We start from the raw sequence: 12,416 nt of genomic DNA on the forward strand, positions 1-12,416 counted from the left end.
GCTTGGGAAGAGGAGCCAAATCCCGGAAGGAACATAATTGAGCATGTACTACAGATGAGGGATCGGATAGCTTGAGTTACACCCACTGTACGGGAACACTTGGAGAAAGCACAGGAGACCCAACGAACCCATTATAACCACCAAGCAAAGCTTCGACAGTTCCAACCAGGAGATCGAGTAATGGTCCTGGTGCCCACAGCAGAAAGCAAGCTGTTGGCCCAGTGGCAGGGACCCTACGAAGTGACTGAAGCTGTGGGAGAGGTAAACTATAAGGTGCGGCAGCCAGGCCACAGGAAACCTGAGCAAATTTACCACATCAGTCTTCTAAAACCTTGGCATGATTGAGAGGCATGCTTAGTCACCCAGGAGACCCTTCCCCAGAAGGATAACTTACACGAGCAAGTGAGGATGTCACCCGACTTGACGCCAAATCAAAAGGTTGAGGCAGCCGACATGATTAATCGCAATCGAGATGTGTTCTCTACAAAACTGGGGTGGATGACTGAGACCTATCATCATAGCCGCACGATCCCCGGAGCCAAGGTAACACTGAGACCCTACCGAATCCCAGCAGCCAAAAGAGAGGAAATCAACGCTGAAGTAAAGAAAATGTTAGAATTAGGCGTTATTGAAGAATTCTACAGTCAGTGGTGCAATCCAATAGTTCTAGTGCCTAAACCTGATGGTACCATGAGTTTCTGTAATGACTTTCGCTGACTGACTGAAGTATCCCAATTCGATGCATACCCCATATCATGCATCGACGAACTGGTTGACCGACTGGGTAGTGCCGGATTCTTGACTACACTGGATCTGACAAAAGGATATTGGCAGATTCCCCTGACCAAAGAAGCTAAAGAAAAGACAGCATTCTCCACCCCAGATGGGCTATTCCAGTACACAGTCCTCCCTTTTGGGCTACACGAGGTCCCAGCCACATTCCAGCGCCTCATGGATAAGCTGCTGCGCCCCCATACTAGTTATGCAGCCGCATACCTAGTTGAATCATCCATATGCCAGACTGGGGAACCCACTTGGAGAAAGTTGAGGTCGTACTACGCACCTTAAGGCGGGCTGGCCTCACCGCTAATCCTGCTAAATGTGCCATAGGACCAGTAGAGGCTAAGTACCTGGGATATATTGTAGGAAGGGGTATAGTGAAGCCCCAAACTAACAAGCTAGAGGCGATTCAAAACTGGCCCCGGCCGACCCAAACGAAGCAGGTCCTAGGTGTGGTAGGCTACTACCGATGTTTTATTCCCCACTTTGCCAGTAGGGCAAGTCCTCTAATGGACCTGGTGAAAGCCCGAGGCCCAGACATGGTGAAGTGGACCGATGCAGCAGAGAGGGCATTCATAGACCTTCGGACAGCTCTCTGTAATGACCCCATACTCATAGCCCCGGATTTTACCAAGGAATTCATTTTGCAAACAGATGCTTCCGAGGTGGGGTTGGGGGTGGTTCTGTCGCAAATGATTAGAGAAGAACACCTGATCCTCTACCTAAGTAGAAAGCTGCTCCCAAGAGAACAGAAGTATGCAGTAGTCGAGTGAGAATGCCTTGCTGTCAAATGGCCCATGGAGACACTGCGTTATTACCTCTTAGGCCGGCGATTTACTCTTGTGACAGACCATGCACCCCTTCAGTGGATGCAGAGAAATAAGGAAAAGAATGCAAGGGTCACCAGATGGTTCTTATCCCTCCAACCATTCCAGTTCTGCATATGGCACAGGGCTGGATGCCACCACGGCAACGCTGCTGGCCTTTCACGAGCACACTGCCTGGCGCCTCAAGTTGCCCAACCCTATGGTGTTGAGCAGAGGGGGCGGATATGTTATGGGGCAAAGCCAGATGGCTACAGTAAAGCACTGAGAAACAGGTATGTTAGCCCCAGGCTAAACAAATCCCTAGGACCCTGGTAACCAAATGGTAGTTGCTCCAGGTTAATCAAGGCACCTGGGGCCAAATAAGATCTTTCTAGAAGGCAGTGGAGATAGCTACTTTAATTAGAACACCTGTAGCCAATCAAGGCAGGCTAATCAGGGCACCTGGGTTTAAAAAGGAACTCACTCCAGTCAGGCAGGGAGGAGCCAGAGGAGAAGGAGCGTGTGTGAGGAGCTGGGAGCAAGAGGGCAAGGAGCTGAGAGTGAGAGAGTGTACTGCTGGAGGATTGAAGAGGACAAGCATTATCAGACACCAGGAGGAAGGTCCTGTGGTAAGGATAAAGAAGGTGTTTGGAGGAGGCCATGGGGAAGTAGCCCAGGGAGTTGTAGCTGTCATGCAGCTGTTACAGGAGGCACTATAGACAGCTGCGATCCACAGGGCCCTGGGCTGGAACCCAGAGTAGAGGGTGGGCTCGGGTTCCCCCCACAAACCTCTCAACTCCTGATCAGACAGAGGAGGAGCTGACCCAGACTGTGGGTTCCACAGGAGGGGAAGATCACTGAGGTGAGCAAATCCGCCAATAAGCGCAGGACCCACCAAGATAGAGGAGGAACTTTTTCACAATATATACATTTTGATTGAGCACAGTGCTTACAAAAAGTGACAGACTGACATCTCTGTAGAGTAAGGTAGTCATTTAGTCCCATAAACTTCCCCAGCCATTACCTAGAGACACCATGTCTAGAAGTGAGAAGATAGTTTCCATGCCATTCAGTCCTTAGTTTCTGAGACTACCAAAGATAAGCCAATAGTTGTGGTGGTTTTTGTGATGCTGGCAAAATGTTCACCCACTTGGAAATGAATTAAGAACATGAAGGAATTGCCATAGTGGATTAGACTAGTAGAATTACTGCCATATTTTGTCTACAACATCAGCCATTACCAACTTTAAAGGAAAGTGCATCAACCCTGTAGTGAGCAATAGTGCAAACTACCCAGAGGGGAAGTTCTTTCCTAACCCAATTAGTTAGTGGTTGGCTTCAGCCCTGAAGCATGAAGGTTTATAACCCCTATAATATTTTTAATCTTATGTAGATCCTATCCTAGACTGTGCATATTGTAGACTCACTACACATATAAATGCTTAGCCATTTAATATATGGCAATGACTTTCAGCCACTATCAATCTAGTCTTGGATTGCCCCCACCCACATAAAGGTGACCACTGGTTTCACTAGAGTAGGAAAGCTCCATGAGAATCCACTCCATAATAAGCTGCTCCATCAATCCACTGAAGGCACAGGGTTCGTCTTTGTGGAATGAGCAGCAGGAGGCACCCACAAACATTACATTTTCCAGAGATCTGTAAGAATCTTGGGAAGAATGGAACTGAAGGTTGTGAATCAAAAGAAGTCCAAGGCACTGAAGGAAAATAAAGCTAGTGGGCTGCAAAACAGGCATCAAGAGTACAGACATCAGTGACAAATAATTTTAGATACTTACTTAAAAAGTTCATTCCTCATTATAGCTCGGTTTGTTTGAGGGTCAATTGCATAGACCATTAAGTCAGATTTGGAGTAATCCTCTTCTGAAAAGCCATCTCCAAATCTGCGGGCACCAATGGATTCTACCACAACCGTTGCACCAGGAATCTGATCTTGAACATAGCGTTCCAAAATCCTGAAAATGAAATAGTCAGAAAGTTACAGTGATTTATTCATTCTAAAGAAGACTAACAAAAACCTGAACTGTAATCTAATAGACCAAAACATTGGCTTTGTAGGCTGTTAACCCTATGAGCCCCATTCATAAAATACCCATTGCAACATAACCTCTTAAATACTGACCTCCTAGGAAAAGCTTGGCAATGTTAGGAGAAGTCACTGCACACTGTTTCCTTAAGTCTAGCTCTTTGTATTTATGATATAGTTTGAGTTTTAAATGACTCATGGGAAATTGCAACTGTATTTTACAAATAAAACTGTCAAGCTTTTGTAGAATTATATGGTTTCAGAACTCTTTAATTCTCCCTTTACACTAGAGGGGTAGTAAATTCTCTCACACACAAAAATAATATGCTCAACCATTTTCAGTGGAGTATATCATCTGGCCATACAATATGATATAACATATCAGGTACCAGTATACCTGCAACTCCTAAAGGTGTAAATAAACTTTACAACCACGGGAGAGGTTGGAATATTGGTCTGACAGGTTTACTACTGGAAAATAAAAATTATCTGTAAACAAATTTCAAAAGTTATTCAGAAAGTGACAAAGGAGGACAGATAGCTGTTTCTAAATCACTTAACCTAAGTCCAAGATCTCAGGGGAATAACAACAATAAACTACAGCAGATCCACTTTATTTTACTTCCAGAAAGAGAAGCAATCAATGCAAACTGCTGTATATAGTATATGTGTGGAGATTAATGGACGGAGAAGGCACACATCAGAGCCCTCACGTCAGGGCCTTAGTGGGGCTCTGGGTGATCACTACTTCCCACCACCCAACACAGATGTAATGAGGTTGAATAGTGTCTGCAAAAGAGAAACTAAACAACTAATTATTCCTCAAGAAAGGCTTTCAATAAATTATGACTATAAAGGCAACACAGACAGAATAAGAAAAACAGAATTAAAGACCAGCTCTGAGTGAGGATTAATACAAATGGCAAGTTATAATGGAGGCAAGCACAAGTACAAGTGATATTATGCATTAACTACCTATTTTTATAAGTACACATACAAAAGGCAAATAATATTGAAAATAGTCAAACACATGCAATGCCACTATTACTGATTGCTTAGCAACGTCACATGTATTGTAACCACCCTCAAGAAATACAATTCTATATGTAATACAAATACATTGATTAACTATATTTTACTAACCTTAACCTACCTATACCCTTATATAACAACTTACAAACTTTATTGACTTTTATGATAAATTTGATGGTAACTTATACTGAAGACAGGCACAGCGACTTGCAAAGCTATTATGATTTATAAACTACTAGCTTCACCAGCACTGTACCTGCTTCCAGCAAGGCACAAAACATATACAGTTACTGTATATCGATTAACTATTGACTACTACTATTTTTAAACAATTTACTAATATACTTAAACTACAGTATTAATATAAATTTAAGATTTAACTAGCTCAAGCACAACTAGACCTCTTCAGACCGAAACCTTACCCTGTGTTCTTCCAAAGATACATTACCTTTCAGTCAACTGTTTCCTGTACTGGCCAGGCACAGATAGTCAGTGAAGCACAAGTCCTTTTGGTTCAGGGGGTGTATGTGAGCCTGACAAAGAGTGATCTCTGAAGTCAACACACACACAACACTTGCGTCTTTACACCTTATTTATACGGTATTTGCTGGCCGTGTTTCAAAACAGGTCAACCAATGAAGATGGCCATATGTTTCAGTGTAGTATTTACGGTTGTTTTGAACTTATGAACTGTGCACCTGTGCTCAGCTCATCTCTTCTCTATGCGGCTAATTGTGGTCAATTGGTTAGGCTCAAAAATGCTTGAGTTAGCTTAAAGAGGTATTTGGTTGCAGAGCATAGTAACCGCAAGTCTGTATCTATCTTTACAGAGTTTCCTTTTCAGTTTATGAAGTTTCCTAGCTAGATTATGCATATGCTCGCAGGATTTAACTGTACTCGCTTCTTACAATTTCCAGCAGTTTTAGGCCTAACACTGCTTAACCTGACACTACTTGACAATGCTTATGCGCAATTAATCATTATGCACTCAATGAAATATCAGCTTGAATATCAATGTGTCAATAGGCAAGAAAAATAAGAATACGAAACGCACTAGACTACAGAAGATAACATTTACTGACCATTTTACTGATTCTTGATGGTGACTCTTTCACTAATTTTAATATATAATACATTTCTTTTTTCTGTGTGTTATTGAATGTAGGTCTTGCTAAGTTGCAAATCAATTTTGCAGAAGTTCTCACACAGAATAATACTTTACTTATGCAAAAAGTCCCATTGGCAGTATCAATAACTGACTTCAGTGGGACTACTTGAATCAGTAAGGATTACTGGATGTGAGCAAGGGTTTTAGAATCATGTTCTGAGAAAACAAACAACTTTATTTTGTCATATTTTTCTGAAGTTTTCTACATAAAATTATCTATCTTGGAAAAGGCCTGAAATATTTGTTATTACTCCTAAATACTCCTGAAAAACATATTTATGAAGGTTTGTAGAGTTTCCCCTGAAATAAGAAAGAAGCAGAGCTCATACCTACCCTGAGCAGAAATACCTAAGGCATTGTTGTAGGATACAGTAAAAGGAGGAGGAAAAGAATAACCTCTCCAAGAAATTAAAATAAAATGAATGTAAAAATAGTAAATACACAGGATGTTGACATAATGAATATCATATTATAGGAATTTATATAGATTTATCCTATCCCAAAAGAAGCATAGAACAAGCTTTAGAAAGGATAATATCAGTATAGAAGTGAAAGTATTGTGCTTCGACTTAGCTAGTATATGGTATGTACCTTTCCTGGTGCCCATTAAAGTTGCTGACTTGTTAGAGGAATTGACAAGCAAAAAATATTAAGTTTTCATATCAGTTTAGTTAGTCAGAACTGCATCTCTGTGTTGTACTCTGCATCTGATAAAATAGGTTTTTAGAGCAGTTACGGCAAATAATGTATATGTAATGAACAGGTATTCTGGTCAGTAATCCAGGTAAAGTACTAAACATAATGGCAAGTTATAAGAATTCTTCTTCGATTCATAGGGTTGGTAAGGGAAGAATGAAAATGTTCACAAATTCCAGGAACAACCCTCTTGATCTTATTTGAATATGTGGTAGTATAGTAGGATTCTATTTGATCATGTAACAAAAGTCAATAATGCAATTACAGTCTTAACTTTGCATTCCCTTATGTTTATATGCTTAGCTGCATAACATAGATATTTGCATTAACACTGATTTTTGAATGGAAATACTACATATAAAAATGTTAATTCCATGTAGCTAGTGTATTATACTATATTTAAAGAATTATTTTAATGGGAATGAAGTATAATGAAGCAATATATAGGCTTGTAAAATTGCCTAAATAGCAAAACTGAGGCATAGCTACAAAAGTCATACAAGTAAAGTATATTCTAAGGCCAGTTCTTTAAAGGAATGCAAGAGTGAACCATAATGTGTACATGGAATCAGACTGAGGGGTCTTCATGCAGGGGTTAGGGAATGATGCTTATATTCCCATGTGAGCAATATACATCTTAATATATGCATTAAGAAAAAATATTGTTTTCTTTCTTTGTACAGTCTGCATGTGGTGTCCCGGCTCTCTTTAAGACTTCCTGGTGATACCACATGGGAAGTGTTCTCCAGATAAATTTTGGAGTAGGTCTTCAAAGTGAACAGGCCTCAACAACTTTTAGGGATTCATATACATTGATGAGAGAAAAATAAAAATTTGGACTATGAGTGACTGAAATCCTTCACTTTAAAAACACATTCAGGACAATATGTGGCGTTGTGCAATAGATGGCCCGGAAATACAAAAATGGAAGAGGTTTGCCGAACAAAATTGCTAATATAGTACTAGAACTTGTGTAGGGCTGTAAGAGTCCGGGGCTGGAGTTCGTCCCTCTCAGGCGCGGCGGGGAGCCAGGTCGCCTCCCTACAGGGCCTAGACCCCTCAGCGGAAGCTGAGCAAACAAATAGCCTCTGAACAAGGCAGAGTCCCGGCCCATCAGCAGGGGCCATGTAAGCACGGAGTCTGTAGGCCCAGCCCTAAAGCAGGGCAGCCAGTAAGCAGGCAGCGCTCAGGCCCTTTAGCAGGGGCTGAGCGAACAATTGGTCTCTAGGAGCCCAGGCCCTGGGTCAGAGCGGGATGGTAGGCCGTTCGGCTCAACTAACTCCTTCAGCAAGGGGCAGGGCAGGGCAGGGCAATAAGCAGGTCGGGCTGAGTAGCAGTCCAAACAGTGAATCTATAAGGCCCAAGCCCTGGCTCAGGGTGGGCAACCAACGGGTACTGAGCTCAGACTCTCAGGCAGGGGCTGAGCAGCAGTTTAAGCCGTAAGTCTATAAAGAAGGCCTCCTCAGGCCAGGGAGAGGGGGAGTCTGCCATCCTTGGAAGGGTGGCAGGGGGAACGCAGGCCCTCCCACTCCACTGTGTTCCAGCCCGGGGCCCTAGCAGCGGCCAAGACGCTCTTCTGTCAGTGGGGATCCTGGCCGCAACACACTGACATGGGTTCAGGCTCTTCAGGAGCCAAACCAGGATCAGCTACTCCCGGGCCACTTCCGGCCTCCCCCTCTCTAGGTACCTGTCCTTCACCGGTGTCGTCCCAGACCATGGGTTCCTCAGGATATCGGGCGGAGGGAAGCTCAGGCAGCTCCTCGGGATACCAGGCGTAGGGGAGCTCAGGCCGCTCCTCGGGATACCGGGCGTAGGGGAGCTCAGGCCGCTCCTCGGGATACCGTGCGGAGGGAAGCTCAGGCCAGCATTCCTCTGGATACCAGGTATTGGGAAGCTCAGGCCAGCGTTCCTCCGGGTACTGAGCACGGGGCAGGCCGGGCCCAGCGGGAGCTCGGGTCCCAGCATCTGTCCTCTCCAGCAGTCTGCAGCCAACTGAGCGCTGAGGCCGGGCTTTTATACTTCCTGTCCCGCCCCTTGACTTCCGGGAGGTGGGCACAGGCGGCGGTAGTTCCGCCCACTGAGGCACCTGTGCTGGCTCATCCCTCTCAGGCGTGGCGGGGAGCCAGGGCGCCTCCCTACAAGGGCATTTAGGACTGATCAAACCTGTGTCAAGACAGACACTTTCATTGGTTCAAATAACTGGAAACCTTCTGCTCCTGTTTTTCCCTGGTAAATCATTACCACATGTATTCAGCAGAGGAAAGTAACGCTGAAAGAGCAATACTGCTAAGTCACAATTTTAAAAGATTGTTGACTTCCGTTAATTTCTAAGTCTCCTCTTTCCTTCTCTTTGTGAAAATGCCAAAATACCCCTGAGCTATAGTGTTGTTGTAAGTTTCTGAAAAGCAAAACCCTGCAAGACATAGTTTCTAATCTAGCAGCATGTGTATACTCTGAGCTGGCAAATGTGGCCAGACACAATGCAGAGTCCAAAACCAACTAAAATATAGCAGGTATGGATTAGAAGCTCGTTCCTGTTAAGTACACTGGCAACTGATTGGCTTCAAACAAACAAGCACTCATTGACTACTGTGAGTATTAAATCTGCTTTGTTCCTACCTATGACACACTACTTGGCAGCTGGAGCTGCAACCCTGCCTAGTAACCACATACCTAATTAATGCTCCTTTAGGGCAATTTTGGTCTGGTAAAGATTGCGACAGTGTAAGACTAAAACCCACAGGTAACTATAAAAAATCCAAAATATTACATGACTACAAGTGACTAAAAGAAACCCCGATTTTCTTTAAAGTATCACCCAAAGGTTTTCTTTCTTGCATGGACCAGTCATTGTACCCGGCTCAAAAAGATCTAGAAATGTTCATACACATTTTCATTATGTATCTCATAAATTCTGAACTCATCAGTGCTAAAATCAAAACCAGTTTCTCAGAGGCAGTTACATTTACCAGCACTTAGTTTTAGTCAATCCTCTGTCTTCCTACTGATTATGTTTTTGACATCCCTGTTAAGGTTGCAATGGTTAGTATTACCAGAACTTTATAATACTATGCATTTATTCTCAAGAATTCATGGCAGCTGTTCAGATTTACCCAGATTCTCAATCCCATTACAGAGCAGCTGTTTAAAACATTATTGGACTCAAAGAATAAATAACATAATAGTGTTTGACTATGACAAATACTTACACTACAGACAACTGACTTTGACTGATGTTGCAAGAAACTCAGTACATGTGAATTACAATAATAATTATACTTTTAGGATAAAGGCAATTCATTATATATAGAGAATAGAACATTATGATGATTCAATGAAAAACAAAAAAGCACATATTAAAGATTGCAAAGTAGCATTTAAAGAAAATACTATGAAAGGTGTGCAAATCTCTGGAGCGTAACTTCAAAAGTAATTCAAGTTTACATTTGGTTCTAAAACACTGCAGTAAGCTATCACTTGGGCAGCTTATTTTCAGCACAAAGGACTCTCTTCTTTCACAATATTTTAGAAACAAACATGAAAAGACAGATTTAGCAAACAATAATAAAGTTTGTGATTAGAGGTAATGTATTAGTTAAAATGAATTTAAAGTGAAGTTCTAATTTGATAATTGACTATGCAGCATTTGCACCTTCTTCTCAACAGATCTGCCCCCTACATGTGTTTAGATTCATATCTGCTGAGTAAGTGACAAAAATAGTTTTTACTATCTTAACTCTTACAGCTCTGCACAGTCAACAGAGAACAGTGAGCTGGATTCTCTTCCTTCTTGTGCATCTTTATCAGAATTGTTTACCAAATTCCAATCAATTGAACTTGTACAAATGAAGACGACCAGAGATTTGTACCTGTGCCATTGAGGGCATAATTTGGCCTGAAAAAATTTATTATAGGTATGCAGAAAGGGAAGATCCCTCCTTGAATCTCAAATACCAGAGTAAGTTTTCAGGGCTGACAATTAGGGGGAAAAACCATTTTGACTCAGACACTGAGCATATTTGACATAAGAATAACGGACACACAATGAATAATAGAACTCTGTGATGCCATTCTTGCATTGGTACTTATCAGAGAATAACTGTACTTGAAAGGGATACTGTCATCTTGAAAGCTTGCCAATTTAAAAGGAAAAAATGAAATGAATTAAAATTAACATCAGATAGTACAAATGTCACCAAGTCGTCTTGCCAATTTTGTGGTTTAACAATCACAATCTCTTATTTTCTAAAATGTATTTCTTTTCTCTGTTGTTGTGTAAAAGACCTGTACAAACAATAGGTGATACAGACAAGAAAAAAAATGTAAACCCAGTTCAACCTAGAGAACATTCTGGTTTTGACCAGTACCTATACCTAAACACTTTAAAACTTTCAAAATGAAAAAGTCCTAAGGCAAAGGGTTTGTTTCTTTCTCTAATATTTTTATAGCTTACTATGTGGAATCACTGGAGCACACAGAAAGTGATTTATGAAATGCCATCTATTTCACAGCACTTTGAAATAACTACATTACTATATAATGTGAGCTGCAGCTGCTGAGTACCTCTGAAAACCAGGGCATTTATGTAGATGCATAACTTTAGGTGCCCAATTTTGAAAATTCTGACTCTTGATTTTAAAGAACTGTGGATGAACTTAGTGATTATTCAAATTAGCAAACAGCAGTACTGACATTTCCAAACATCATATAAGATTTCCCAAGCAGCTCTTTGAATATATCTCAATACTGATTTTAAAGTTCCCTGCTTTTCCAATTCCTGAGCATACCTTGCCAACTGCGGTTAAGCACGCAAACTCTGGCTGTTTTGTGATGTTGCTAAATGTCCACTAATTCAGGAGACAGATCCTCAGCTGTGCCAGCAAAGATGGCTGTACATTCTGATTCTAGGCTGAGTGTATCTTAGAGTAGCCTCAGAACTGTTCTAAAAAGGTTTGACTAGCTACAGCCCTGACATGTAGTTATACCAGCTGTTTCTGCACTCTGACCACACTACTCCCACACCATGCCCCTTATATCAGGATCAGGGAGCATGAGTGGCACAGAGTTGGTTATGTTGGCTCTATGCCACCTGGACATTTCCCAAAATGACACAGAGCTGTTTTTGTTGGTCCTACAATGCCAGGGAAATCCTTCATCAGCCAGTGAAATTCTTCACCAGTCAGCTTTCTGCCTGCTTTGGCCAGCCTACACATACCAAAGAAGGCAGACTTGGGGCTAGGTTCCATTCTTAGGACATAATGCAAATTTTTAGTATTCTGATTTTGCAAGGAAGTTGACTGACAAAGGAAAGTAGGACAGTATAAACTGGCTAAATTAATTACTCATATTAAATGTTAATAATTTATGATCTTGTTTTGCTTATCCAAGGGAGGTATTCTCCCTTTCAAAATAATTGTTCTGTACAAAAGATTATTGTTGTTTCACATACAATAATGTATCTATGCAAAAAGGTTGTATTGAATCAATTTAATATGCATAATTATAAATATTTTATAGAGATTTTGTAAAGACCAATGGGTAGAATATAATACTTTATATAGGGGAATGCCAATCATTCGGAGACAGTTTACATAAAATTAGGTAAATTAGCCTTCCCTGTAGCTGACTGAAGTTTCTTTTCTTCTCTCTGTGCTCCTGCTTTCTAGGAGGCCCACTATCATGCTGTCTTTGGAAACTTTTTTTATTGTAATATGTTATTTCTCACGCCAAAGAAGATGCATTATGTTGCATTCACCCAAAGAGCAATACACATACACCTCTACTTCAGCCAAACAGGCCTATCCAAGATCTCAGCAGGAAGGTCTTCTTTTACTGCTGTTGTAAGCAGTTTAAAAATGTAGTTCAAGCAGTTTATAGCTTTATCT

At 41.5% G+C, this 12,416-nt stretch overlaps 1 protein-coding gene across 5 annotated transcripts in view; it reads right to left on the minus strand.

Moving 5' to 3' along the window:
• PCDH15 (protocadherin related 15) overlaps positions 1-12,416 on the minus strand; it is a 1,497,017-nt gene that overhangs the window by 50,528 nt on the left and 1,434,073 nt on the right. For all 5 annotated transcript variants that reach the window (XM_030569599.1, XM_030569597.1, XM_030569596.1 and 2 more), the window contains one exon: positions 3,388-3,564. In XM_030569599.1, coding sequence (XP_030425459.1) covers positions 3,388-3,564 — 177 coding nt within the window. The remainder of the gene's footprint in view (positions 1-3,387; positions 3,565-12,416) is intronic.

Source organism: Gopherus evgoodei, chromosome 7 (assembly GCF_007399415.2).
Source record: "Gopherus evgoodei ecotype Sinaloan lineage chromosome 7, rGopEvg1_v1.p, whole genome shotgun sequence".
NCBI lineage: Eukaryota > Metazoa > Chordata > Testudines > Testudinidae > Gopherus > Gopherus evgoodei.